Genomic DNA, 26,882 nt, shown 5'->3' with positions numbered 1-26,882 from the left:
CTCATGCCCATCACATCGGGCTGGATAGTGCTGAAAAATATGTGTTCCTGAACAGAGTCCCTGGCCCAGAGCATACACTGGGCATAAATTCCTGTCTGCCCCAGGCATGAGGGTTTCTTAAGGGAAGCATATAGATCCAAGCAAGGGCAAACTGGCCTGCCAGTCCACAGGGTCCAGACAGGAATCTATATCATTCATATGCCTGATAAATTTAATGCCTCTCAATGTCTAGTTCAAACCTTAGCAAAACTTTCCAGACACCGAAGAGCCTTCCAGACTGGGCTGCACCAAGCAAGGGCTCTCCATGTTGGCAGCAGAGCCTTCTACTAGTCAAAGCATCCATCAAAGTATCTCCTATGTACCAGGTATTGTCCTAAGTGCTTTATAGATATTTTCATTTGTTCCTCAGAACAGCAAATAATGTTACTATTCCAGTTTAAACAATGAAAGAACAAGGCAAATTTGACTTGGATAGAAGTTGTGGACCATGACCAAAGAATGCTATGAAGGCTTGCTCTCTTTTTCTATAAGTGTGTCATTGTGGAGCCCAAGAGAGGGATGGGGCTTTGCTCAAGGTGACAAGAGCAACTGCTGGCAGAGTCAGAGGAACTGAGGCATCCTCCCTCTCCGCTCCAAGCACTTCTCAGATCTCCCAGACATCTCCCTTCTTCTACTCCAGAAGATTTCTGCCTCAAGGTTCCAGATCACATACCTCCTACCACCAGAACATTTGGAGCGCCATGATTTTAAACACACATACCGGCAGCCATTTCCCAATGTCTCCAGTGTGAAGCCAGCCGTCACTGTCCAGGGCCTCCTTTGTCCTGTCCTGATCTTTTAAGTAGCCTTTGAACACATTTGGTCCTCTTACACAGATCTGTGGGTGAAACGCCATGGCTTCTCTCAGCCACAGTATGATGAATGCCAATAATGAGAAGCCGTCACCAGGCATAGGGAGAATGAGGAATGCTACCCATCAGGAAAACCACTGTATAAACCTCAGTGATGGGAACATTGGACACCAAACACTTGCCAGCTCTCTCTGTCTTTTAAACTGTTCCTTGTCTTCTCTCAAGCAGGGTCCTGCCTATGTTCCCCCCTGTTCTGGTTACCCTTCTCCCTCTGCCATCTCTTCTGCAAGAGCCCCAATTGGCCCTGACCATAGGTTACTTTGTGACACTCAATGGGGTGTCATCACAGATATTGATGATTGGCTGATTCTGCCAAAGATGCTTGTTTCATTACCAGGCAGTCAGCTCTCCCACCCCTCCAATGGAATGAGCAAGCACAGAGCTCAACCCACCCCATCTGGTCTATTTGTACATGGCCATTTCTTCTGGGGACAGATTACACAGAAGCAGGCCAGGCCACAGTTAGGAAAAAAACCAGGGGATTTTAAAAACAAATTTGGGGAGTTCAAAATATTGATCTAGACCTACTCAGTCCCGGCAAGGGGGCCTGTTTGAAGTCAAATTAATCAATTCAATGACTGTATATACAAGGTGAAAGGAAAATAATTTCATTCCTACTGTTTTTATTTGCTTGTTTTTACTCACAGACATGAATGGCTATATCCTTAAGTTTACCTCTCCCTCTCCTTTGCAGGTCCAATAGTTCAGCTCCTCCACATCAACAAGCTTGATATGATTGCAGGGCAGAGGTGCTCCCACATGCCCTAGAACACCAGAGTAAGATGGCACTAATCAGTGTTCAGATCCAATTCAGCACTGAAAATGCTCCACTTGGCTGTAAACTCCTAAGTGGTCAAAGTGGGGAATTATGGATCGAAACAAAGCAGCTTTAGAAAGGTATTTGTCACAGGCAAGCACTGATGATAAAACAAAGTTCTGGAGAAAGCAAAGGCCAACCTCCACCTGGAACTTCATTTTACATTTGATTCTTAAAAGAGAGAGACAGGCACACCTGGTCTAGCACCAACCTGCACAGGAGCCTGGGAACGGAGGGAGTCAGGAGCTTTTACAATAGTGTCCACATTAAAACATTGTCCACATTGTCAGATCATGCATCTTGGTTTGGGGATTATACAATACAACTATCATTGTTTTTCCTCTAGCCACTAACCTATTTATTGGTGCACAGAAAGGACCTAGCAATTTTGTTAAATTGTGGGTTCTGACTCAGTAGGTCTGGGTTGAGGCATGAGACTCTACAACTCTTAAAGGCACCATGGTGAGTGATATTGCTGCTGCTGGTCTACACATGACGCTTTGAAAAAAAAGGGAAGAGACAACTGGAATGTGGTAACTCACCCTCTTAGGGTGGGGAGATGCCAGATTTTCTGGTCTTATATATACACCAACCACCTAATTGTATCTGTTATTTTCTAGTCATTGTTTGTGGTTTTAATTTGAAGGATTTTTACAGCAGGTGCTAGCCAAGGTCCTGAAAGAAAAGTAAACTAGTCTATGAAAAACAAGCAGTGACACTATGGTTTCTCTTTTAAAAGAAAGGCTGCTGAACCTTTTACAGTATTATACAAAGATATCAAACTCCCTCATATCCAATAGCTTTATTGATTTTTAAGGTACAAAGGAATAAAAATCAAACATTTTGGCTAGGTGTGGTGGTGAATGCCTGTAATTCCAACAGCTTCAGAGGCTGAGGCAAGAGGATAGTAAGTTCAAAGCGAGCCTCAGCAACTTAGTGAGGCCTTAAGTAACTTAGCAAGATCCCGTCTCTAAATGAAATATAAAAAGGGGCTGAAAATGTGGTTCAGTGGTTAAGCGCCACTGGGTTCATTCCCCAGTACAAAATATGTGTCCAAAAGGAAGGGGATATGTGAGAGTGATTTGCCAATATGATGGCAGCAATAAGAAAAAAAAAATAGTGAGCCAGGACCTCTAAAGATGATTCCTGAAGATTTTCCAGTGACAGAGTGATTAAGGAACAACCATAAAAAATGAGCTTTGGGGTTGGGGTTGTGGCTCAGCAGTAGAGCGCTCGCCTAGCATGTGTGAGGTGCTGGGTTCGATCCTTGGCACCACATAAAAATAAATAAAATAAAGGTATTGTGTCCAACTACAACGAATAAAAATATTTTTTGTAAATGGGCTTTATCTGGCTAGAGTTTAAAGAGACAGAATTTAAAAATATATAAAACTTCCATACTTGGATTGGCTACATATGATTTTGTTTAGGATCCTCCTATCATGTTTCTACAGACTATCTCAAGGTACTCTGAAAATAATGTTGTATTTATAAGCATATTTTTCTTGCATGTACATCATCCCCAATTTTCCAGTTTGGAGTTGAGCAAACTCAGGCACAAACAGTGGCCTAGGCTCACAGAGAAGTTGTTATCCTGAAGATTTGTTGTTTTTCAGCTTCTTCCAGTATCTGGTCTAAATCTGGTGAAGGACAGATGGGCTACCTATCACAGACCTACTACCCACACACCTGAGGGACAAATCTCCTCAGAATGGGAGTGTGGAGGGGAACTGCTCCTTATCAAGGTACCACTGCCTCCTAGGAGACCATATTTCCCAAAAGGACTCTTAAGAAACAGTTCTCGATTAGAAGAATAGAGGGGAGGCCAATAGAGCAGAGGAAGGAGGTTGAGAAGAAGGGAAGGCAGATGGGGAAATACTGGGGAACAAAATCTCTACCAAATTATGCTATGTCCATGTTTAATTTTGTCACAAGGAATTCTACTTTTTTATATAATTGTAATGCACCAATTAAAATATTAATAAGCTATGGGGCTATGGCTGTGGCTCAGTGGTAGAACACTTGCCTAGCATGTGTGAGGTACTGGGTTCAATCCCTGGCACCACATAAAACTAAAAACAAATAATAAAGGTATTGTGTCCATCTACAACTAAAAAATATTTAAAAAAATAAAATATTAATAAGCTATGTACAGTGGCACATGCCTATAATCTCAACGAGCTGGGAGGCTACGGCAGGAGGATCACACATTTGAGACCAGCCTCAGGAACTTAGCAAGACCCTCAGCAACTTTGTGAGACCCTGTCTCAAAAAATAAAAAGAACTGGTAATGTCACTCAGTAATATAGTGCCTCTGGGTTCAATCCACACACAATAGAAGGGAGATCAGTAGAATGGAACAAGCAATAAGAAGAAGGGAGGAGGAGGAGAGAAGGAAAGGGAATTTACTGGGGAATGTGATTGATGGATTTATGGTATGTATATTATAAATGACAAGTGAATTCTGTAATTACGAATACTTATAATGTACCAGAAAAAGATTATATATATATATATATATATATATATATATATATATATATAGAGAGAGAGAGAGAGAGAGAGAGAGAGAGAGAGAGATAGAAAGCATGTTCACTATAAACATGCTTCTCCTTTACAAGTTATATCTAATTCATAGCCTTTCATTCTAAAACCTAGTTCTGAAATGACTACAAGCAAGGCTGTGTGATATTTAGAATTCATAAAATCAAATACAATGATACTATAAGCATTTTTCCACCTAGAATCGTAATCTTCTGGTCTATTCTTCTATGAAGGAAATGGGAAAATATAAAAACAATAGGAAAACACACAAAAAAATTCACAACAAAGAAAACAGACCCATAACATCACAACTTGTACATAACCATCATCAATGTTTTTCTTCTATTCCTTTTAATTTTTTCCCCTAAATGACTCATGCAAACTCAATTTCCAGGAGGGAGTTTTAGATCCTGCTGTTTTCGTAACAGTGGCCTGCAAGCTGTTCCCACACCTCTAACCCATCCTACCTGAAGTCCAGTCCCCGGGTGTGGTGAAGGTGCATCCAGCAGTACACTCAGTTTGGCCATAACCTTCATAAACCTTCAAGAAAAACTTGAAAATCACTGTGGGCACATACCCTCCCAGAACTGACCGGCTGCCCTTTTTAGTCAGCTAACATCCATTGGGCTGCTTCCTGGTAAGGAAGGTCAAGGGAAGGTGCTCTGGAGGCAGGTAATTCCAGGGAAAGCTGAATACAGACAACAATCATAGCCTCATTTGCTTAAAAACAGTGCTACTTTTTTTCACAGACACTTAGTAGTTAATGTTATGTAGACTGGGATAAAGATTTCTGGCCTGTTTCCAAATATTGACTCTATTTTTTATTTGGATAAATGGGCATTAGAGATACACATTTCAGAATTCACTCCATGTTTAATTTTGTCTTTGTAAGATCTTCACCTCCAGAGCCCTTCTTGTTTGTAAGAATACACCACATGGGAAAGCCTGCCTTTAGAACAGGTCCAATGCCATGTGGAATAGGAGAATAGTATAAGAACCGTGCGGCGTCTAAAGCACAAGTATATAGTCATGCACAATTATGAAACAGACATATTTACTTGACTTGAAACCCATCAGCCACAATCATGTTACAATACCCTGCATATGTAATAAATTAATAAATACTAATCGAATGGACAAATGAACAAGTAAATTTTTAGAGATAACAAAACCACTGAATCAAATAACATAAAATTGGGTTTTCATCCCCACTCTTGTGCTCCTTTTCTAAGACACTGTGAAGATATTTTGTAAGCTAGAGAATGCAGAGATGTGGTACAGGTGGGGTACAGCTTCCCTGGCTCATGGATGATTCATAACATAGTTTATCTGATCCCTTTGTCCTTTGCAAAAACCTTCCAAGGGCTCAGGGAAAGGAATTTTTCAGAGTGCATACATATGTGTTTCCAGAATGGGGCAAGGGTATCCTGGTTTTAAATGGCTCTGGGATTTTTTTGCATCCTTGGAAAAGGGAGATCTATCCCACAAATCTTGTTCCTGGGATTTTTTTTCTGTATAGTAGAGGGTAAAATAGATCTCGTCCCTGATGCACATCCCTCTGCCCCCATGTAAGGACATGCAAGGCAATACCTGGCACCCGAGAGCTGCCCGGAGAAATCCCAGGACTGTTGGTGATGCAGGGGCTGCTCCAGTGACAATCATCCGAACATGTCCACCAAGACTGGCCTGTGGGAAGAGGGAAGAATCTGCCAACATTTGTGATACCTGAGATGGTGTCCTGCCCATGTGGACCTCATTCAAGTCCAATATTCAACTGGATGCTAAGATTTTGAACAAAGAGAAGATCATGAACTGATGAAGTCCCTTCCCCTTGCAAATGATAAACCCAATCAATTACACAATTTAACCCATGAATAAAACCAAACATTTTTTTGGGGGGGGCAGGGGGCTGAGGATGGAACCCAGAGTCTTGCACATGCTAGGCAACAACTTTAACACTGTGCTAAACCCGTAGGTCCTTGATCGATTCTTTTGTTTATTAAGATAAGTGTTACTAGTCTGTGTGGCATTCTATGATACTGGTTCTCCTTTCCTTAAAATATACAGCTGCTCTCTCACTCTTCCATCATTCATAAGCAACCAAAACAATTATTTAGGGCAATTTCTTCCAACATCCATTTTAATGACATTATCTTTTTTTCATGTATAAATCAATACAATGCTTTATTTACTATGCACTACAGAGGACAAAAAACACTTGAAACACTTTGTTTCTGTAAGTTGAGCCAAGAGAGTTTAAATATTAATTTTTATAGCTAAAAATAGAATAGCAAGAAAAAAATGAGTAATTCTACTAATTAGCTAGAGATTCCTTGGGTAATACAGAGCTTGAAGGCTTCATACAAACATACAAAAATGTGCAATTCTGGATTGGACTGGTTTGGAGAGGATGAAGGGACATGAAACAGGAAAGGAAAAGAATATTCCTGAGCATCTAGCTAGAAGCTGGTGCTGCTGAAAAACCCATGGGGCCAGGGTGACACTGAAAAGCAAGAGAATCTTCAGATTCTAGAAGCATCTTGATGGAGCAGTATCAAGACTATCCAAGGGCAAGGTCACCCTGATGCCTGTGGAGGTCAAGAGAACTACTTAACCATGGGTCGTTTAAAATTTTAATTGTAAGATAAACTTTTATTTCATGTGTTATTATTCTATAAGATTATAGGTTACTGGGATGAACTTCTCTAGTTCTCTTGTAAGATCACCCACTGGACACAGGTGTCATTCTTGCTCATTTCTTACCTGAATCTTATTAAAGAAGAGTTCATCCCAGATACTATTATTCCTGATGATTCCACTCCGGACTTCCGCCTGCTTGCGTCTGGCTGCAAACTCCAGCAGCCAACGCTTCAATGGAGTGTCTGCCTGGCTGAAGATCTGAGGAACACACATTGCAAACATCTGTCAGGGTCTGAGGGCCTTTCCTTAGACATGTCCCCAAGAAAGAAGGCCCAGACTGGCCATCAGAAAAGCCACGCTCCATGATACTCCTGCAGAAGATCACTGACATCAAGCTGAAGGTTAACTCTGCCAAAGTCTGGGCATCTTGTAGAAATGGAATTTCCTAAAATAATGCCTCCCAACCAAGATTTTAGAGAAGAGGAAGAAAATTAAAGAAGGAAAAGCAAAAGAAGAGTTGGGAATACATGCAAAGAAGCAACTTCTTTCAGGACAGACTGTCTAGATAAGCAGATAAACAGCACCTCAGCCTGGCTCCCCCAGGGCTCACCTTGTCATACATCCGGTTCAGCAGTCGTGGGACCACAGGGAAGATGGTGGGCCGTAGAGCCTTCATGTCATCTGAGAGAAGGCGGATGTCTCCCTGGAAGAAGCCAACGCGCCCTCCGTGGCAGTAGACAACAGACTGGAAGGAGAGGACAGGAGTCCATTAGGATGGGCAGGTCACTCCTGGCCGCAATCCAGAGCATCCCAAACTCCATAAAGGGCACCCATAACCCAAACCCAGCTCTGGCTGCTGCCACAAGACACAAAGAATGCTATCTGAATGACTTCCCATCCCATATCTTCACACTAAGTCCCTCTAAGACTCAGGGAGAAGGCACAGGAGGTGGAGTGGGATTCTGAGCTTTGGGGAGATGCCAAAATAGCCATTTTCATGGATGCCTACCCCCACACCCACTGCCCAATGCTGGAAACTAGGTCTTTTTGAGATATGTATAGCTTATTAATGGGTCTGTTTCAGGTCCTGGACTATGAGGATTTTCCCAGGGATATCTCAGCAATGATGGAAGGACTTGTTATCCCCACAGGTACTAGAGCTACTGCTAGAGTTGGCTGTGGATGCTGTTTGGTGAGAGGGTAAAGAGGGAGTCTGACTATTTATTAGTGGGACTAAGAGCACATCAGGGTCCTTATATGTGCTCCTGTCTTTAATGCTTATAGCAACCCTACAAGTGAAGTAATATTCCTAACCACACCCTTTACAGGTTAAGAATGCATAGCTCACTTTACTCACTTTACCGGGGGTTAAAAAACTACTTGACAGTAATTACTGGCATTCTAATTCAGGCCAAGAAAGCTGGAAAGCTTGCCTTATTATGCCAGATCTCTCTCAAGGCAAAATCGGAAAGGATTAAAAGATGCAGTTTATTTATAGGCTGGAACCTTGAGTGACACATGCATGGAGAATTCTTTGTCCCCAAATCACATATGGATTCCTCCCCTCACTCTCTTTACCCCTACAGGCCTGACTCAGACTCAAGCTAATACCAGTCCCCATCTGCAGCCTGAGTAGCTGTGACAGTTTGATTCTTTACAGCTTGTTCTCTTTTTTAGGAATCTGTGAGTTATGAGAGTCGTGAAACAGGAGTGTGCTGGCCATACATGGACACAGAGCGTGGATGGTAAAGCAAATGTCTGCAAAGTTGCAATGCAGAGCAGATGTTATGAGCTTGGGTCTTCCCTAGAGAACTGATGGGGTGACCAAGGTCCTTGGACCCTTCTGACCACTGTGGTACCTTCTGAGCATAGGGCTTTTGGGTCCTACTTCATAACACCAGTGACCAATGACATCCTGCTAGGGTTATGGGTTCTAGGCATGGGTTGTACCTCTCTAATGCCAGGGCCTTACCTGCACCATTCGCTCAAACATGTGTGCTAAAGGCAAATAGGAAAAGTGCACATCCGCACAAGTGGGAGCCCACTGACTCTGCAAGAAAACAGAAGGAGCCCAGGCAAATCCCAGTCAGTCAGGTGGGCGTCTTACCTGGATTACTCTTTCAAACATGTGAGCCAGAGGCAGGAAGGAGATGAGCACATCGTCCTGTCTCGGAAAGATCACTTTCTGCAGGTGACGGGCATGGGAGACAGAAAGGAAAGAAACACTGACAGGAAGACAACAAGAGAGTCATAAAACATTAAAGAGAAATGGTCCTGGAGGGGCGAACAGGGAGGGAGGGAAGGGAAGGGAATGGAGGGTGTGAAGACAGAGTGATGTGAGAGAGAGAAAATGAGAGGGTGTGGGGGGAGGGAGGAAAGGTGCAGAGAGAAAAGAAGAGAGAGACAGGGCAGCATAGGAAGCGAAGTGTTAGGTGGCAGCGCCAGTGGGTCTAGGTTATCTGCAGAAGCAAAGAGCCAAATGAAGCACACATAAACCAGCAGAGTTGGGCTCCGCAGGGAAGGGCCTGCATCTCACTTGCAGTCAGTCGGCGCCAGCCTGGCTCTCTCCCTTTCCTCCCCACAACTGTGGGATCTGCCCCAGACCCCATTTACCCAGTCTCCCTGGGGCTTGGCTTGTCAGCACTTCCTAGTCCTTTTCAGAGAAAGGGGCCCAGAGAGCCCAGGACAGAGGAGGAGACAAGGCCAAGTCCAAACCAGATGGCAGAAACTGGCTTCTCAAGCCACAGCCAGGGATTGAGGCCTTAAAGGGGAAAGCCGACAGGGAGTCCTGCTGCAGCCCTCCAACACAAGTGAGACTAAGGGTAGGGACAGGGGCTGCTCTGGCCAGGTGGGGGCCTGAACAAGAAGAGTTTCCTTTGCTGGACTGCTTGGCTCTTCTGGGCTGCCTTTTTGGACCAGTTTGGACAAACCCTGGGAATGTGGCTCAGTCACCAACCGTCTCTCACAGTTGTCTATCAGAGTATGTGATTGGGGCATAGGCAGGCTCCATACTATTACCTGGAGAGACAGTCTCCACAGTGGAGACAAGGCCTAACTTCTATGAAAAGGCACCATCCTTTCTCCTGAAGGAAACTGCAGAGCATACTCACCATGCTGGGGATTCTCCTTTCTTAGCTGGTTATAAAACACTAACATGCTTTTGTCAGGCCAAGTTCTCAAGCTTTTATGATTTTAGGTTTACCTTTAAGTACAGCCTTATAAATTGGCAGTTGTGATTGTTTCTCAGACTCTAGTAGTCCTTAAACACAAAATGACTGAATTAAACCCTGACCTACGTGAAAACCAACTTAATACTGGCTACTTGCTGAATAAAGGTACACATTCAAAAGCACAGCTATCTCAATTTTTGAGGTTAAAAATGCAAAATAGGTTTGCAAACATTTCCTTCCGGTATTTTAGTGCTCTTAGAAATCAATTAAGGGCTGGGGTTGTGGCTCAGTGGTAGGGCACTTGCCTAGCATGTGTGGCTCATAAACATATAAACAAATAAATGAATAAAGGTCCATCAATAACTAATAGAAATTTAAAAAAGAAATCAATTAAGTGTTTGTCAGGTATGGATTGATTCAGTGTTTGAAAGGGATTTTAAAAGTGGGGTTGAAAGGGGCTTTAAAAGTGGGTTTGCTCTATTGAGAACAGAAACTCATGCCTGGGAATGGCAGGAAGCCCAGATTGTATCCGGGGGCAGGAGGTAGGGGGGAGAAAACAATGAAACTGATTTGAGGATGTCCTCAAGAGACACCTGTATAGTAAATTTACTTTATTCACCTCTGTCACTTTCAGAAAGCCTGAGAAATCAGCCACCACGTTCCCATGGGTGAGCATCGCACCTTTGGGGTTCCCTGAAAATAGAAGGCAAGAAGAGGAGTTAGTTGGGAGTTCAAGGGCCACTCCTTGAAAATAGTGCCCATGTTAGCGGTCCCGGACACCACCTGTCCACCCAAGCCTCTGGCCTTCATCCTCAGCCACCTCAGAGTTTGAGGAAGATAAATGCTGCTCCAGGCACCTCCATCCTATAGACCTTCAGAGCCCGCACAGATGGAGTGCCTCAGCCTGAAGGGCTTACTACTTCAGGCTCTGTATCTTCTCCTGTTTTCCTCTGGGAGCACAGGCTCTGCGCCTCTCCTGTCCCCTCACAGACTTCCAGTGCTCAATGCTGCATTCTAGGCCTGACCTGTCTCTGCTGGCAAAGGACTTCCTGCTGCAGCTGTTACCTGGCTCAGGCCAGGCTGGAGGTCTCTGGGGTTTGGGCAGCCCCTGCCACCTGCTCATCAGCAAAGATGGGACATAGATGTTCTTACTTTGTCTTCAGATAACCTTCCACTATGATTTGTGAGACTTGGTCCTGAGGGCCCTTGAGGAAATCAGGTACTGCTAGAATAATTCAGGGGGTAGAGGTAGGTGGGGACCCAGCAAAGAGCACGCGGGCAGGGAGGCCATTGTGGCCACCATTTCATATCAATGTGGATGCAACCCTGATGTCGCTACTGGACAGATCTGACAGAGCTTAAATCCTAGCCAGCATGACATCACTAAGCCACTTCTCTCATAGTTTCCTTGCCTGTATAAGAGGGACAATAGTTCCCATCTCACAGGGCTTTTATAAGGTCACAGGACATAATCCATGAACAAAAGATGTTAAATTAGATGTTTTCACTGAGGCAGCACATGTAATAGCCATGAAATGCCAAATGTGTGGGGCCAGACCACATGCAGAAGTTACACATGAAATATCAAATAAACCAATGTTAATCTTGAAACCCTTGTCAAGAAGGAGGAAATAAAAGAGCTAAATGAGGAGAGACTAAGAGAATACTGTATTAAACGTCCCTGAATTATCCACTTAAAAAATGGTTACTTTTGGTAGTGGAGATTGAGCCCAGGGGGCACTTTACACTGAGCTAATTCCCCAGCCCCACCTTTTTTTAAAAATTTTTGATAGGTCTCATTAAGTTACTTAGGGCCTCACTAAGTTGATAAGGCTCACTTTGAATCTGTAATCCTGCTGCCTCAGCCTCCAGAGTGGGGATTATAGGCATGCATCACTGCGCCTGCAAAGGAGCGTTTCTTTGATGAGAGCCATACTAAGTTGTATAGTAGCCTATCAAAAGGGGAGGAAAGAAGGGATCTCCCTGCCCATCCCAACATGAAAGCCAAGATAACTCAGACGCTAACAGGATCACTTGAAGAGACCAAATGTGCTGCCTAGACCGAGGAAACCAGTGAGACAAGTAAAGAAGTCAGTGGTTGCAAAATCATGATCATCATGATCATGCCAGGGATTGGATATGGAGTCCACAGAAGGAACATCTTCTGAGCAGATAGTGGGTACAGATGGTGTGTTAGGAGGAATCTGCCCACAATTCCTGTTTGCTAGGGTAAAAGGCTTGTCCCCCCTCCACCGCTCCACCCTCAACAAAAGAGGTAGGAATTGCAGCAGAGGATGGAGCAGATAGCCCAAGAGGTGGGCAGGGAGGTACTGCCTACATCAGGAGAACTCAGGGAAATGCCCAAAGAAAGAGTAAGTTTTAGATATTTGCCCTAAACCATCTCCAAATGTTCATTAACCACTTACTCATTCTCCATCCCTACTTTGTACCTGGTGGAAGAGGGCAGAAGCCTCTATTAGAGGGGAGGAGAAACAGCAGAGAGGAAAAGAGGAAAGAAGGGACCATACCGCGCCGCTCCACCCCCTCACCCCCTGCTCACAGCAAACCCTGCTGAGGAGGGAGAGGAATCTCAATGAAGGAGAGGTTTCCTAGTTTAGACTGATACTTGTAATTTTGAATTAAGATTTTGACTGTGACTTGCAATGGCCATGGAACTTTTTATTACCTGAAAATGGCCAGAAAAGACACAAGATACCTGAGCTTTTATTTAGGAGCAGAAGAAAAAATACCAACACTGGCTCTCATAATTACAGCCCATGAGACCTGCTTGCTCAACTTGTTGGTGACCCATTTGACAGAGACAAGAGCATCAGTAACAGCCCCATGTATGCATTCAAGAGGTGTGGTAGGCAGGTTTTGACCAGTGATCCAGCACTTTGACCATATTGTGAACAATAGAGGTGATTTAAAAGTTACAAAAACAAAAAGAGCCATGGGATCTGAATCACCTCCACCTGTCCTTCTTGTATCCCTGCTCCTTTCTTCAAACCCATGTCCACATGAAGAACCCCTACCCCCACCCCGTAGTTGTTTCTTAGATACAAATCCTACAGTCCTGGGACCTAGAAAGCATTCTGAGTTTCATCTGGCAAATTTCATGTGTGTGGGCTGGGGATGTGGCTCAAGTGGTAGCGGCTCACCTAGCATGCCTGAGGCACTGGGTTCTATTCTCAGGACCACATAAAAACAAAATAAAGATATTGTGTCTACTTAAAACTAAAAAATAAATTTAAAAAATCTCACGTGTGAACTCTCAGGTCCTACACATTTCTAAGAAATATCCTACCAAAAGAATGTTGGCAACAAATTCTGGGAGCAGATTGCAAGGCTCAGTTAGGACGTGAGAGATAACAAGCTTTCAGAATTCTCTGCTTGCTTCTCTGATTTGGGAAAATATATACCTCTGACAGCATTTCTGTTAAACATGATATAGAGGTTTTTCCAAGTTGCTGGTATGGAGAAACAGCAATAAATCTTCCAACATGGATCTAAGCACAATCAAATTTGCAGAATCCAGGGGCAGATTTTCCTGCTTCTCTCTTTTTCTTGTGTGAAGTCAGTGACAGGGACTGCCACTCAGGCCTCACATTTCTTAGCACTTTGTCTTAGCACTACTGTCCATTTCTGCCTTCTACTCATAAGCATTAAATGTATTTGCTTAATACCCAAGAAAACCAAGGCTTAAGAGAGGTCAGGTAATTCTAAAGTTACACAGCATGAGTGCTAGGAAGTACCAGGAGCACCAACAGATGGTTTTATGACAACATCCTCTGAGTAAATCAGCCATAGACAACGCTGACAGAATCTCTTCTCTGGCTTTTCCGCTGCTCTTTCATTTGGAAAGCCTATGTCATCATACCTCCAACTCCAGTGTCCCCAGGCCTTGCTCCAGGCCCCCTCCACCTTCCCTCAAAGCAACATTTTCCATCTTGCTCCTGATCCTCTGTGCATGCTGGGTCCTTTGCTGGGAACACCCTTCCCTCTCTTCTTCTTCAGCTATCAATCTTTCAGAACTTGCTTAGATCTGAGAATCCTTTGTGTCCTGCTATCCTGATGACTCGAAAGTTGGGTACCCTATATAGCCTAGGATGCAGACCCTTGGGCACATGGTACTGGAACTGCCTGCTGATATGCATTGTGAGTTTATGAGTGCAGGGCTATGTCCCATGTCCTCAGCCCCCAATAATAGGTCTGATGCACAGTGGGTTTTCAAAAAATTATTCAATTAATATGCATAAATAAGAAAATAGTACCAAAGACACATAGACTGAGAAGGGTATGTTTCCTAAGGCTATTATATTTTCTTCTCTGGGAAGAAAAGTTATATTAACTCATAAAAATATAACTATCATTCAAGGGTAGTTTTACCCACATATTATCTTTTTTTTTTTTTATTTGCAGAGTCAGATTTCTGTCCAGTTGGTGGTTATTTTAAAATGAACAACCAACCACATACTCACCCATCAGACTCTGCTAGATAAAATAAGCATAATCTCTCACTTCCTTTCAGACTGTCCTGGCCTGACTATGGGCTCCAAGCACTGGCTGATTCTACAGGGTGTCCACCATGAGGTGGAAGGAAATAATTCCTAGAATTATTCCACTAGAGGAATAAGGGCCAAATATCAGGTTTAGATCATATTTCCCACCTTTCCCCACTCAAAGAACAATGTAGCCCTGGCTGAGGCTGAGCCAGGACACTGAGCATGCAAGGGAAGCTGTAGCTGGGCTGTGACACTGAGGACACACGTGGCTGATGTGCTGACAAGAGGATGGATACAAGAAGCATAGCATGGGCTTAGCCTGAAGTCTAAGGAATCCAAGTACGTGGCCAGTCTGGGTGCTATCAGGCCAAAGGTCTGCTTACTGCTTCAGCTGTGCCCTGGCACCAGACATAGATTTGAGTAGGAGGGGACACTAAATCACAGCCCATTTTCTAGGCCCCATACATTCTGCTTCCACCAGAGAGCTTGAGTAGGGTGCCTTGGCTTTAGACAGTGAATGCACAGTCTGGAAAGCACTCGACATGAGGTGAGCCCTCTCCAGGGGGCAACAGCACTGTTCTGCATCATGAAGTACTTTCCAGGTATGGGGCAATACCTGTGACCAAGTATCCATTGAAAGCCTGAAGGCACACTTAGAAGGCAGGGGTCCAAAGCCAGAGGTCACAGCAGTGACCTGCTCTTCAAAATCATGTCACCAAAAATTCATGCTGTAAAACTCATGTCAAAAAGACCTCAGAAAGCTCTATTTAAAAAGCAACATAAACCTTAAGGGCATTTTTGAGTTCTGGGGTTGGCTCTGGATGTCAGCTTCTGAAGAGTAAGGGCTCTATTTCTTTTCTGAAAGGATTTAGTAGAGTACAATGGAAAATCTTTAAGCCCACTTAAACGAATGGTAAACATCCATCTCCTTTTAGTAAAACCAATTTCTCATGATCCAATGACGTGGATAATCCTGCAAAGGTCTGCCAAATGCCTTAGAGGTTGTTCCTGTGGAAGGTGTGGGAAGCCTCAGTTCACTGTCCCCTAAGAACTGTCATCAAGGTGAGCCAGTCCATCAAATGAGATGGAGTGACAGCAATGAGAACAACTCTGGATAGGGAGCAGGGCACAAGTCCTGGCACCTCCTCTTGCTGGTAGTATCCCCTGGGAGCAGGCCTGGTGTTTGATCACTTGTTTGATTCACCAACTGTACTGAGGCCCCAGCAGCACAGTGACAGGGTGGACAAGGGCACTATAAACTGCAAAGAGCCATGTCTTTGCCGTGGTCCTCATGTGTATTCTGTCTCTCCCAGGAAGCCTTCCTTGACTACTTCTGCCCCATGCTGATACATGTGCCACTCTGTCAGTGCCAGGCACAGACTGTGTCCTCTTCCTGACAGTCTTACGGAGCATTTGCCCTTTCACATGGCACCCCCATCTCCTACTTGGCACTATTAACGACCCTCTTCACAGATGAGAAACTGGGAACAGTAATGGCAGAGAAGTAGCTGGTTCATAGTACTCTAGGAAAGTGGTGGGGATGGGACTCACACTCAGCCTCTTAGACATCCTTTGATGGAGTCTTAGACTTCCTCAGACTCCTTCCTCAGTCCCTGATACATAGACCAAGTGGGGGTAGGAAGCAGAGGAGTAGAGCTATTTCCCATGAAGAAACGAAACTATGAGAAAAGTCCTTTCCCCAGCACATAATCCAGCTGTCCCAGTCTTCACTGGCTCAGCTATGGGAAATTCCAAGGACCCCATCTACACCTCCCAGTCCACACTATCTCTCCATTTGGCCACTCCTGACTCGTCTGGTGCTGCATACCAGCAGCAGGAGGAGGGACCAACATCTGGAACCACCCACAAGACAATGTTCAGCCCATCTAACAGAGGGCACCAAAATTCCTGAAATCACCTGCCAGGCTGCCAATATAGGGTGCAGGAGGCCATGGCTAGTAATCTGGGTACCACTGCTTACCTGTTGTGCCACTTGTGAAACACACAATGGAGAGGTCATCAGGTCGTGGGGGCTGCAGGAATGAGAAGAGATGTGTTTTAGGGAGACTCGAGTGTGAACTACCAGGGACCAAGACGCCTGGATCCCTCCACCACCTAGCCTCACATGTGTGCTGTGTATGTGGGTTATATAGGTGGGGGTATGTGTTGGGCATGTGTGAGTGCCCCCATGTGCTACAGTTAGAAAGGTAGGCAATTGAGCTCCCAGGAGAGGGGAAAAGAAGCTACATGGTGGACATGGATCTCTCCCACCAACCTCACAGCTCATCTGCTGTTTCTCAGCTCTCTTAGACGGAGTGGGGTACAGTGGTCACATTCAGGTCTCTACCAAATACCCCTCATCTTTTTAGTGGGTATGACCCAGTTCTCTTCTTCCTTCTCATTTTCTCCCAGATACCTGCAATTAGTCTTGGGAATACAACATGTGGCTCAGGAATTGAGTTACCCATTAAATCCCCAGGACTACTCTGCATTAGGTGCTTCCCTGGCACAGGGCACATGGTTCGGGGATCACCAGCAGGAGCCCATCTAGTCTGTTTGCACAGAGATGGCTTCCCAGAGGAGGTGATATATATAAGTTAAGATGGAAGGACAAACAGAGTTTCTCCAGATAAAGTAAGACCATGTATTCTGGGAGAAAAACTAGCTGGGAACAAGTACAGAGACATAAGAGATAGGGTACGTGGAAGGACTGGGGAGCCTGGTGCATGGGAGATGAGCAAAGACCCAGGGCCACCTGTGCAGGGTCCTGGGAAGCAGGGCTATGATCTGTTCAGGACTCCCTCTCCCCCTCTCTCTCTCTCACTGTGGCTTGAGGAGTAGGAAGGACTGAGCTAGAGGGAGAGGCCTGGAACCTGAAACCCTGAAAATTTCCTGATAGCCCAGCCCAGAGGGCACTGGGCTATGATCTAACCCCAGGCAGGACCATTTGGAGATGGCACACAGAAAAGTTCACAAGGGAAAGATGAGCAAAGACAGTAGATGCCACAGGTCACTTGACCCAGGGGTTCACTTTCAGTTTTGTTGCTACTTCTGCCCATTCATTCTCTGGTGTGTTCACTACATTCAAAGGGGAAAAAATAAGACTTCCCCAAGAAAAACTCACCAGCGAGCCAGAGGTACCCAGGCCTGGCTGCCCTTTTGTCTCCCTCCCCAAACATTGGACTTCTTCCAGGTCTTTCCCTGGGCCCTCAGCCTACAGAAGTCCTGGACCCCCAAGGAGGCGTTCCTGAGTTATGCACAAGATTTGCATATTAACACGGAGGTGCTTCTCTGGCCTTTCTACTCTGGGCTCTGTGAAGACAGACCATACCCACCATCTTGCTCAACAAAGGTCTGCTTATAGATTAGCTTACCATAGGAGCATGGTGATTTGCTTGGCCACAGTCCTGAAAAAAAGAAAACACTGTTTAAATACATACTAAGTTCTCATCAATTAAAAACAACAAAATAAATTCAGCATCTGGGCTTGCTCTTGCACCAAGCCCAGAGTTTTAAATCCTGTACTTAAACTATGGGCTGCTGTGGAAGATGCCACCTGAGTTTCCTCTCTTCAGACATATGTCTAGCCTGGAACTCCTTGGAGAGAGGCAGACTGCCTAGAGGTTCTAGGCCCACCCCATACAATATAGACAGGGAGCCCAAGATCTGGGGAGAAGCTAGGCATTATGAACATGACAATGAGTTTGGACATGTTGGGCTTAAGATGCTCACAGTACATCTAGGAACACAGATGTGAGACAGAGTGGCTGGGTGGTGTAGGCTTCTGAATGAGCATTCAATGCTGGGCAACAGGTGGGAGTTGCCAATGCAACTGTGGCTGCTAAAGTCATGAAGGAGTTCAAGTGTACAGGCATTATGGATACAGGGAGCAGCAGACAAGAAAGGCAGGACTGGAGGCCCCGGGGCCCTGGATCCAAGAGCACAGTAGAAGTCAGTTGAGCAGTGCCTGAGATCCTGGAGGCCAATTCTGAAGGCTGCTGAGAATCTGGGTCCCACTGAGTCCTGGAACTCAAGTCTATCCTCAGACACATACAGGCGGACACTAGCTAGAAGTGAGGAAGCTCCAGAGCCTGTGCAAGTGCTTCTCATGTTGGCGACCATCATCCACCTGGTGGTGCCTGGTGACATTAACTGTGCCAGCCATAGTGTCTTCTCTGTGGCTTATCCAGGCCTCCCTCTACCAGCCCTTGCAAAGCCCGGCGTGTTTCAGCACACACCTAAAACAGCCACCCAGCACGTGAAAGGGGCAGATGACCAGCAGCTCTGATTCAGTGACTAGCCAACTATGGCTCAGCAAACAACCAGAAGCAGATTCTCACCTCCACAGCTTGCATGGGCTTGATGACCACCCCGCACTTCTGCCCTCTCTCTTTCAGGGCTTCCTCAAACGGCTCCATCAGGACGATCAACTTTAGCCCTGGAGTATCCTTCCTCTCCACATGCTCTAGTAGAAGCACAGCTTTCTGAGGTTTATCCACGATCACGGTGCTGATGTCCGCTGTGGGGACCATCAAGGAGAGTCAGGCTATGGGGGTGCAAACTATGACTATGAGCAACACATGCCAAACAGCAGCACCATGGGCTGTATATGCCACAGCTTGTATAAATAAATATTCAAGACAGGCTGTGGGGGCCATGTGTTGTGTGCAAAGGAACATGCGATGGGTCCTGGGTATAACCAAGGGAAGAAGGCCCAGGAATCTCCAGACGTCCCAACTGGCAGACTCCAAGCTTTCCTTGGCTTCAGACTCGGCCCCCATCATCCCAGGTCTACTGTGTTTTTTACCCTACCCCCATTCCTGCAACCATGTCAAGCTGCAATGAACCTGAAATGGTTGTAGCCTTCTGCAGAGGCTGGTTCAGAGGCTTCTTATTGATATTCCATCCCTGTGCAAGGAACCTTTAGGTGAAGCCCAGCTGGGGCCAGCTGAGACTCAGGAAGCCAACCTCCTATGAATGTGAAACAATTGGCATAACCTGAGAGACTGGGGACAGGCTGCCTATGGTGGAAGTGGGTGGCAGTAGGGCTCACCTGTATTGATGATGTAGCGGATAGCACCAGGGCCTAAGGTGTCATAAAGTGGCACCACCACCATGGAATATGTGTAGCAAGCCAGCTCTGCAATGATCCACTATGGAAACAAAAGGTCAGGATGGGGGGAAGGAGCTAAGAGGGCGGTACTGCCTTCCAACCAGGCAGCCAGGGTGCCTGCTCTAGGCCCTATACCTGACACTCTGAACAGCAAGGAGTCCACAAGGCCGAGAGGTTGTGGTTGCCCACCCACAGCCTTCTAGACCATGCTTGACCCATGGAATTCTATTAACTCCTGGATTTCATGTCCAAACAGCCCAAGGTCCATTTCCAGGACATGCATGCACCTTTTCACCATGACTTTCCTCCCCCCTTAGTTCAAGGGTCTAATGTGGTATGGGTCTGATGTGGTATGGATGAAGTTCTGCTGGGTAGCTGCTCCTGATAAGGAACAGAGCTAGGGGTGGGGTAGAGAGGATAGTGTTAAGGTCTCCCTTTTATTTTCTTGTCCCCAGTCCTACAAATTGTGGGAGCAGAATTATTCCATGTAGTGCCCAACCCCTACTCCACTAAGACTTTCTAAGACCAGTCAGGACAGATACTCACCTCTGGTCGATTTTGTGCAAAAACACCAATAAACTGATCTGTACTTGCTTTACAGTTGTGCTGGAGAAGTCCGGATCCCAGAAATTCAGCCCTATTAGCAACCTGCACACAGATGCGGGGAGAACATGGGCAAACGAAGGCTCTTCCAAGCAGGGAGACCCCCAGGTGGGATTCCTATAGGTCTAAAAGAGCTCCCTGACTCCCTGCCCAGGTAGACCCACAGTCCCTCAAGGCTATTACAGGCCAGAGACATAAAAAATGACTCTATAGAACCCAGCAAGGTGCCCACAAGCCCCTCCCTCCAAGTGCCAGTTCTGCATGAAGACAGGGTGGGGCCTGTCTTTTGTCACTCACCTCCTGGTAGGATAGCCACTGGTAAGGCTGCTTGGGTTTCCTGAAGCCGAGGCAGGGTCCATTCCCTGCAGAGACAAGCAGGTCTTGTACAAGGGTGGAGGCAGGGTGGGTATACTACCCCTGCCTGTCAGGCACCTGGATGGACATCCCACACTGTGGGTATCCACGGGCCATGAATGTCCCCCTAGCTTCCTAACCCAGAAGGACATAAAGCATGTGAGCATGGCATCTCAGAGATCAGGGAGGCCCGGGAATGGGACTGATACAATAACTGTTCCTACCATAACTTGTGTGACCGTCTGTACTACAGATCCAAAAAGACCCAGATACCTGGGGCAAGGAAAAGGTGGCAGGCTGCCTCTCTGTGACAGTATCTCTTTGCTTCAAACCCTTGTGTCACCCAGACATCTCAGAGGCTCAAGCTTAGAATCATGCCAGTTAGTAGTCTGACAGCTCAAGGCTCACAAGAGGCTGACAATATGGTGTATATAGTGCGGAGCCTAAAATCAGGGAATCCTAAGGGCTGAAAAAAGCGAAGGTCAGCCCTTGGCCATGTAATGCAGTTGCTTTTCTGACTGGTAAAGGAGGGCTAGGAATGGCTTCTCTGATGAACCTGGGCCCTGCTGACCTGCCCATATGCCTGTTACCATGGTTCCTTGTCCACTTTTATACCCACCCAATGCCTGCCACAGCCCTTCTCACCTGAGATACTAAGCCCACGGCGAAACACCTGGTACATGGTCCGGGCATCATCATAGTAGTGGGTAAGCAATTGAGGGCTCCCTCCAATCACAGATCTCCGGGCCCCGCCACTGTCCTACAAACCAAACATAGGCCAGAGAAGCTGGCTGAGGCAGGCAAGGCTGTCACAAAACTGTATACAGTTGGCATGCACAAAGCTGAATACAACTTGGATGCACACCTGGTTTACACCGTAGGGCTGAGAGATGCTGTGTGAGCACACCTGTACTATATACTCTCAATCTGTGTGTATCCATACTCAAACATAATTGGCCAGTGAACACAGGCCCAGTACACTGATGTGTGACTCTCCCCCTCACTTTCTCTCACACACACATGCATGTGCGCACACACACACACACACACAATACTGCATTCACACACCAAGTCAGCACACATGAAAAGTCCAGAATTTTCAGTAACTTTTCATATATACCCATATAATGGAACAGGAAGCATTGGCTGGAGCAAAGTCTTTCCTGGAATAATCTCCCAAGGTATCCCCCACCCCATCAACTGCTCTTAGGCCCCTAGGTTAAGAATCATTTAGGTGTAGTCTTTAGATAAGAAGGCTGCCATCCATCATTCACATAATAGTGTAAATTAGTTGAGGACTGTACTGAATAGTTTTCCAGGAACTGAAGCCTAGGACGGAGGACAGGCTGAGTTACACTAATGTCCAATAGGGATGGGCAGGGCAGTGGGACACTGGACCCTCAGCAGTACAGATCCAGAGTAAGAAGGAAGGAATATCTCTGCACTGGGGTAAGGAAAGGAGCTGAGTATCTTTCCTTGCTTCTTCCTTTCTACCCCACCCAGACTCTCCAAACCAGGACTCTTTTATACCACAGCTTTGCCTGTTCTCTAAGCATTATTCAGGCCTACCACTTCTTAGAATACTAGGTCTGAGGAAATACTGTGAGCAACACAGAGCAAACAGGCAAACTTAAAACCACAGCAGGTCTCCACTGTTTTGAAGTGGAAAGTTCTGTTTGGCCAGTGCTTCTGAAGTTCCAGGCCCAGCAAAGACCTGTGTGGGAAGCTGGAGGCACATATTTGGACCTGGTTAGCACCGGGTGACAGATACAATATAGCAGGGGATGGTGTGCTAGGGACAGAGGAGGCTCCAGCAGTTATGTGTGTTGGGGTGTGGCTGCCAGGCCAGATTTTGGAAATGCATAAGTGTTTGCAGAGCAGAATAAGGAGCAGGGAATGGCACTCTGGGCACAGGAAATAGCATATGCAGATGTGGGGCAGGAGCAAAGGTACATCTGGGGACTGGAGAGCAATTCATGGAGCTCTAGATGGATATGGTAGGACGGCAAGCCAGAAAGGGCTGCAGATCAAAACAAGGAGTCTGGACTTTGGCTTGAGGGCCATGGGCAGCCAGGGGAAAGTGACACAATCTGATTTGTGTTTCTCACCAAGCAGCATATGGAGTAAGTCTGCCAGGCCCTGTATGTTGCGCTTGCCTCTCTCCCTCCTTTCCTGCCTCTATTCTTTGCCTCCTTTACTCCAGCCACTCTGACTTTCTACTCTCCTAGGTAGAGAGGCCAGCTCAGTCTTCCTTAGAAGGGAAGACTTGACTTTGTCCCATGTCCTGTCCTCTCAGCTAGACTCACAAGCTGACTCTTTCTGTGGTCCTCAGACACTGAGCTAGGCCATCCCTGTTGCCACCAGACCCCACCCAGATCACTGTATCACCTGAAACCAGACACCTGCTGGTGCCTCCTCATATCTGCCCCTGCCATGGCCACCCTTCCATAGCATGAATTGGCCCTGTCTTTCTATATTGAAAACCCAGAATAAATACATGCTGCCCATACTATGCATCCCTTCCTAGTTCATGGGCTTCTGTCCAGGCTGACCTCTCCAAGAAAGTTATAATTATAAGCTTAACCAAAAACAACTGTTCTCAGTGCTCTCTCTGTACCACTCTCAAAATCCTTACTACACCATAAAAAACAGGTGCTCTTTTTATTACCCACTTTACAACTGAGGACACTGATGCTGAGAGAGAGAGTAAAGAAACTGCCAAGAACCATACAGCGTGAGGCACTTCCAGGCTCCAAGCCCAGGACTGCTGGTCATCAAAGGCCATTCTTATTTTTGAAAAAATATTTTTAGTTGTAGATGAAAATAATACCTTTTAGTTAGTTAGTTAGTTTTATGTGGTGCTGGAGATTAAACCCAGGGCTTTGTGCATCTGAGGCAAGCACTCTACTGACTGAGCTATACCCCCAGCCCTCAAAGGCCATTTTTATTAACACTCTGCTAGTCCCAATCTAGCTCCTCTACATTGCCTAGCACTCAACCATGTGCTTTATCACACATCTGAGCTTTGCACACATCACTCCTTCTCTGGAAAAATGTACTTAGGATCCAGACGCCTATCTTGATCTATGTCCTCCTCTACCAGGCAAAACATTTCCATGTTTAAGATCACCAAGATGTATCATCAAGAGCAAAAAAAAATCACAACAATGTATGTATCATGATATAATTTAAAAGCTGGGGGACAGGGGTGCTATCTTTACATATTTTCAAGGCTAAGAAAGAATCATTAACACAAGTTGCCTCAGGGTAGGAAAACTGAGAGACCAGGGGAAGAAGGTAGAAGCTTTTCAGTATATGTCCTTTTGTTTCTTGCAAATTGTGTGAATGTATTACCTGTTCAAAATGAACAGAATTAAAGTTTAGAAAAAAGGCAAATTGTAAAAGGGCAAAATAAATTCCATAAACTTATATATATATATATATATATATATAAATATATTTAGTTGTAGGTGGACAAAATACCTTTATTTGTTTTTATTTTTATGTGCCGGGCATCTAACCCAGTGCCTCAAGCATGCTAGGCAAGCACTCTACCTCTGAGCCACAACCCTGGCCCCAAATTCCATAAACTTAATAAAGATGCCTGGAACACATTTGTGTTTGTGTGCTGGGCCACTGTATCCTCTTCTCCACAGAGGCTCTACATATAAAGGGCCATGTGCTCTGAGAGGGCAGGGCCTTGGGGTAGGCTCAGGTCTGGATCCCTGCACTAACCAGGACTGGGCATAGAAGAGTTTAGGAGGGAATTTACCTGAATTTCACAGGACCTGCTTAGCCTACTGAAGCATAGATGAACCAAGGTCCCCTATTTGAGAAGCTAGCAAACCAGATGCCCAATGCAAGGTCAAGGTCAATCTCTGCCATGGGACAGTTACTAGGAGAGGAACATCTGGCAGGAGATGCTGCCCAAGGCTCCTGTAGAGCATGCTGGCTGGTTGGCAGGGAAAACTGGAATTTTCTGGGCCACTTGAGGTCAAATGAGCCACAAGTTTGGCTTCTACCTTCAAGATGCCTGTCCTCTTCCCACTACTTTCCACAGCCAGACTGCTCCCACCCTGCTCACCTCCACTTCTTCTGACTGCATCAGGAGGTTGCATGGTGGTCTCAGGGCCTTTGGCCGGTGAGTGAACCAGTAGGCAAGGATGGCAGCCAATGCACCCATGCTCACAAGGGTAGTGGCTGAGAGACTGCGGAAAAACTGGCCCAAGTCGCCCAACTCGGGCAGCCGCAGTATCCTCAGGATCTCCTGTGTCTGCATCTTCTCCAGAATTGAGAGGACAAACTCTGTAGGAGACAAGAGATAGATGAGGGAGGAGACCCAGTAGACAGGCTGGGGAGGGATCCTGGATCACAAGTGGCACACTGACCATGGCCAGGTTCTGGCTCAATATACTGAAGAGCAGACCATGGGCTAGTTAGGGTGTACAGTTCAGGTGCACATTCAGAAGGCCTTTTCCCATGAGAAGCTAGAGCTCTCAGCACTCATACCAGACAGTCATATAATCTGACCCAATTTTCCTGAGAACCACATGCTCAGGCCCTGGGCCATGGCTGACAGCTGCTTCCACATCTTCCAGGGGCCAGGATGTGCTCTGGCAGCTTTGGTCATGGAGCTGCTCAGGCCCTAGAACCTGGGTACTCTGCCTTTCCTGTGTGACTCTGCTCACAGGGCTATGTTTATCATTGCTCCTGGGGTGTGGAGAAAATGTAAAGGCAACAGAAGTACTCAGAACACTGCAGGATGAATGGGATCGAGAGGTATAAGCTCTACCTGCTCCACCTCTAAGCTCTCAAGACCAAGCCCTGATTCTGAGGGAGAGTTCAGCAGTGCTCAGGTATCTGCAGGCCTGATGACACAAAGGCAGTGACCTAGCTGACTATGTGAGCTCTATAGCCCTGTGCTGCCACACACTGAGTACAAGAGGCACTGCTGGCCCCACCATTGACTGGGCTCTGTGCTGTCCTTCCTGACTCCTTCAGTTAATGTCCAGAGGAAACAGAAGGTAGAAAGTATTAAACTGGCAGGAAGAGAAACAAACCAAGGCCCAGCAAGAGAGGGATCAGAAAAGTGCTATGTGTATTCCTAAAGGTAACCAGTACCTCTTGGGATGTCATGGGTGCTGGCCAGGGTGCCACCATCACCCACTGCAGCCCAAGTGGTATGGTAGGCCTTTCAGGAAGACATGGAGATGGACAATGTGATTTCCATGAGAAGCATTGGTAAGCAATTTTGGTTCCAAGAGAGCAGGTCCCAGGGTTATCCTGGGTCTTCCTGTTAGCCACTAAGTAAATAAGCATTGACAGAACAGATACACAACTAGGCTGGGCTCAGGGTGAGCCAGACATCAGATGCTGGCATCCATATTGAGATCCCTTCATGTCATTATCCCAGTGGGACCTGAATCTAAGAAGCTCCCCAGAACACCTATAGGTCTACCATCCCAATGATGGCAGACTGGGCCCCTACAGGTACCCTCCTCATGGGCCCTCGGTCCTTGGAAGAGGTTCTTGTGATTTCCTTTCTTGGGAAACAAGAAGAAATGCAACAGTGGCTACTCTGCAGCCCTGGGATATGAGCCAAACAATTGCTTGACCCTTGAGGGAGGAGAGATCTGCTAAAATTTTAATAGATGGAATTTGTGCTAAAATGTAACATTACCACATGGACTATGAGGTCAGTGCTGTGCAAGTCATCGCAGAGGGGGAGGGAAGGGAGAGAGAGAAAAAAAAAAGAGAGATGGGGGAGGGAGAAAGGGAGGGAGGGAGGGGGGAGAGAGAGAGAGAGAGAGAGAGAGAGAGAGAGAGAGAGAGAGAGAGAGAGAGAGAGAGAGAGAAGCTCCTTGGACAAAGTCCATTCTCATTTACTTATAAGCTATTGATAGTTGAGCATATTCCACCTCTTTGAACCTCCACTCCTCAGTCTTTAAAATGGGATAGTATTAGGCATGTAAAGCTCCTTGTACTGCATTTAGTAGAGTCAGAGGACCAAAGAAATGGCTAAAGGATATGCTTGTCAGACAAGCTGCTGCTCAGCCTAGGAAACAGAAAAGGGTTCAGAGGCAGGGCTGGCCCATGCTGGTCCAAATGGCTGGCAGAGGCCATTGGGTCCAGGTCCTGCAGCCCCACAGAAGGAACTGATGATCTAGAGGTGTACAACAGGCTGAGTCCCGGGAACACTCACCAACCTCCCACAGGCTTGGGTGC

General features: G+C 46.1%; 1 protein-coding gene across 6 annotated transcripts in view; it reads right to left on the bottom strand.

Moving 5' to 3' along the window:
• The window catches only part of Acsl6 (acyl-CoA synthetase long chain family member 6), a 57,501-nt gene that overhangs the window by 15,319 nt on the left and 15,300 nt on the right, over nucleotides 1–26,882 (bottom strand). For 5 of the 6 annotated variants that reach the window (XR_013344153.1, XM_026400116.2, XM_026400120.2 and 2 more), the window contains 16 exons: nucleotides 24,742–24,962; nucleotides 21,303–21,417; nucleotides 20,601–20,665; nucleotides 20,247–20,348; nucleotides 19,641–19,740; nucleotides 18,928–19,106; nucleotides 17,962–17,994; nucleotides 16,569–16,620; nucleotides 10,702–10,775; nucleotides 9,020–9,097; nucleotides 7,523–7,657; nucleotides 7,036–7,170; nucleotides 5,863–5,958; nucleotides 4,740–4,812; nucleotides 1,587–1,675; nucleotides 761–877 (listed from right to left, as the gene is read on the bottom strand). Coding sequence is in view for 5 of the 6 variants with exons in the window: in XM_026400116.2 (XP_026255901.2) it covers nucleotides 761–877; nucleotides 1,587–1,675; nucleotides 4,740–4,812; nucleotides 5,863–5,958; nucleotides 7,036–7,170; nucleotides 7,523–7,657; nucleotides 9,020–9,097; nucleotides 10,702–10,775; nucleotides 16,569–16,620; nucleotides 17,962–17,994; nucleotides 18,928–19,106; nucleotides 19,641–19,740; nucleotides 20,247–20,348; nucleotides 20,601–20,665; nucleotides 21,303–21,417; nucleotides 24,742–24,962 (1,664 nt within the window). In the remaining variant the exon portion in view is untranslated. Of the gene's footprint in view, nucleotides 1–760; nucleotides 878–1,586; nucleotides 1,676–4,739; nucleotides 4,813–5,862; nucleotides 5,959–7,035; nucleotides 7,171–7,522; nucleotides 7,658–8,884; nucleotides 8,963–9,019; nucleotides 9,098–10,701; nucleotides 10,776–16,568; nucleotides 16,621–17,961; nucleotides 17,995–18,927; nucleotides 19,107–19,640; nucleotides 19,741–20,246; nucleotides 20,349–20,600; nucleotides 20,666–21,302; nucleotides 21,418–24,741; nucleotides 24,963–26,882 lie in introns of all 6 variants that reach the window. The other variant, XM_026400117.2, reaches the window with a different exon arrangement.

The sequence above is a fragment of the Urocitellus parryii genome, chromosome 1 (assembly GCF_045843805.1).
Source record: "Urocitellus parryii isolate mUroPar1 chromosome 1, mUroPar1.hap1, whole genome shotgun sequence".
NCBI lineage: Eukaryota > Metazoa > Chordata > Mammalia > Rodentia > Sciuridae > Urocitellus > Urocitellus parryii.
Note: the sequence above shows the minus strand (reverse complement) of the source record. Positions and strands in the feature narration are given on the sequence as shown.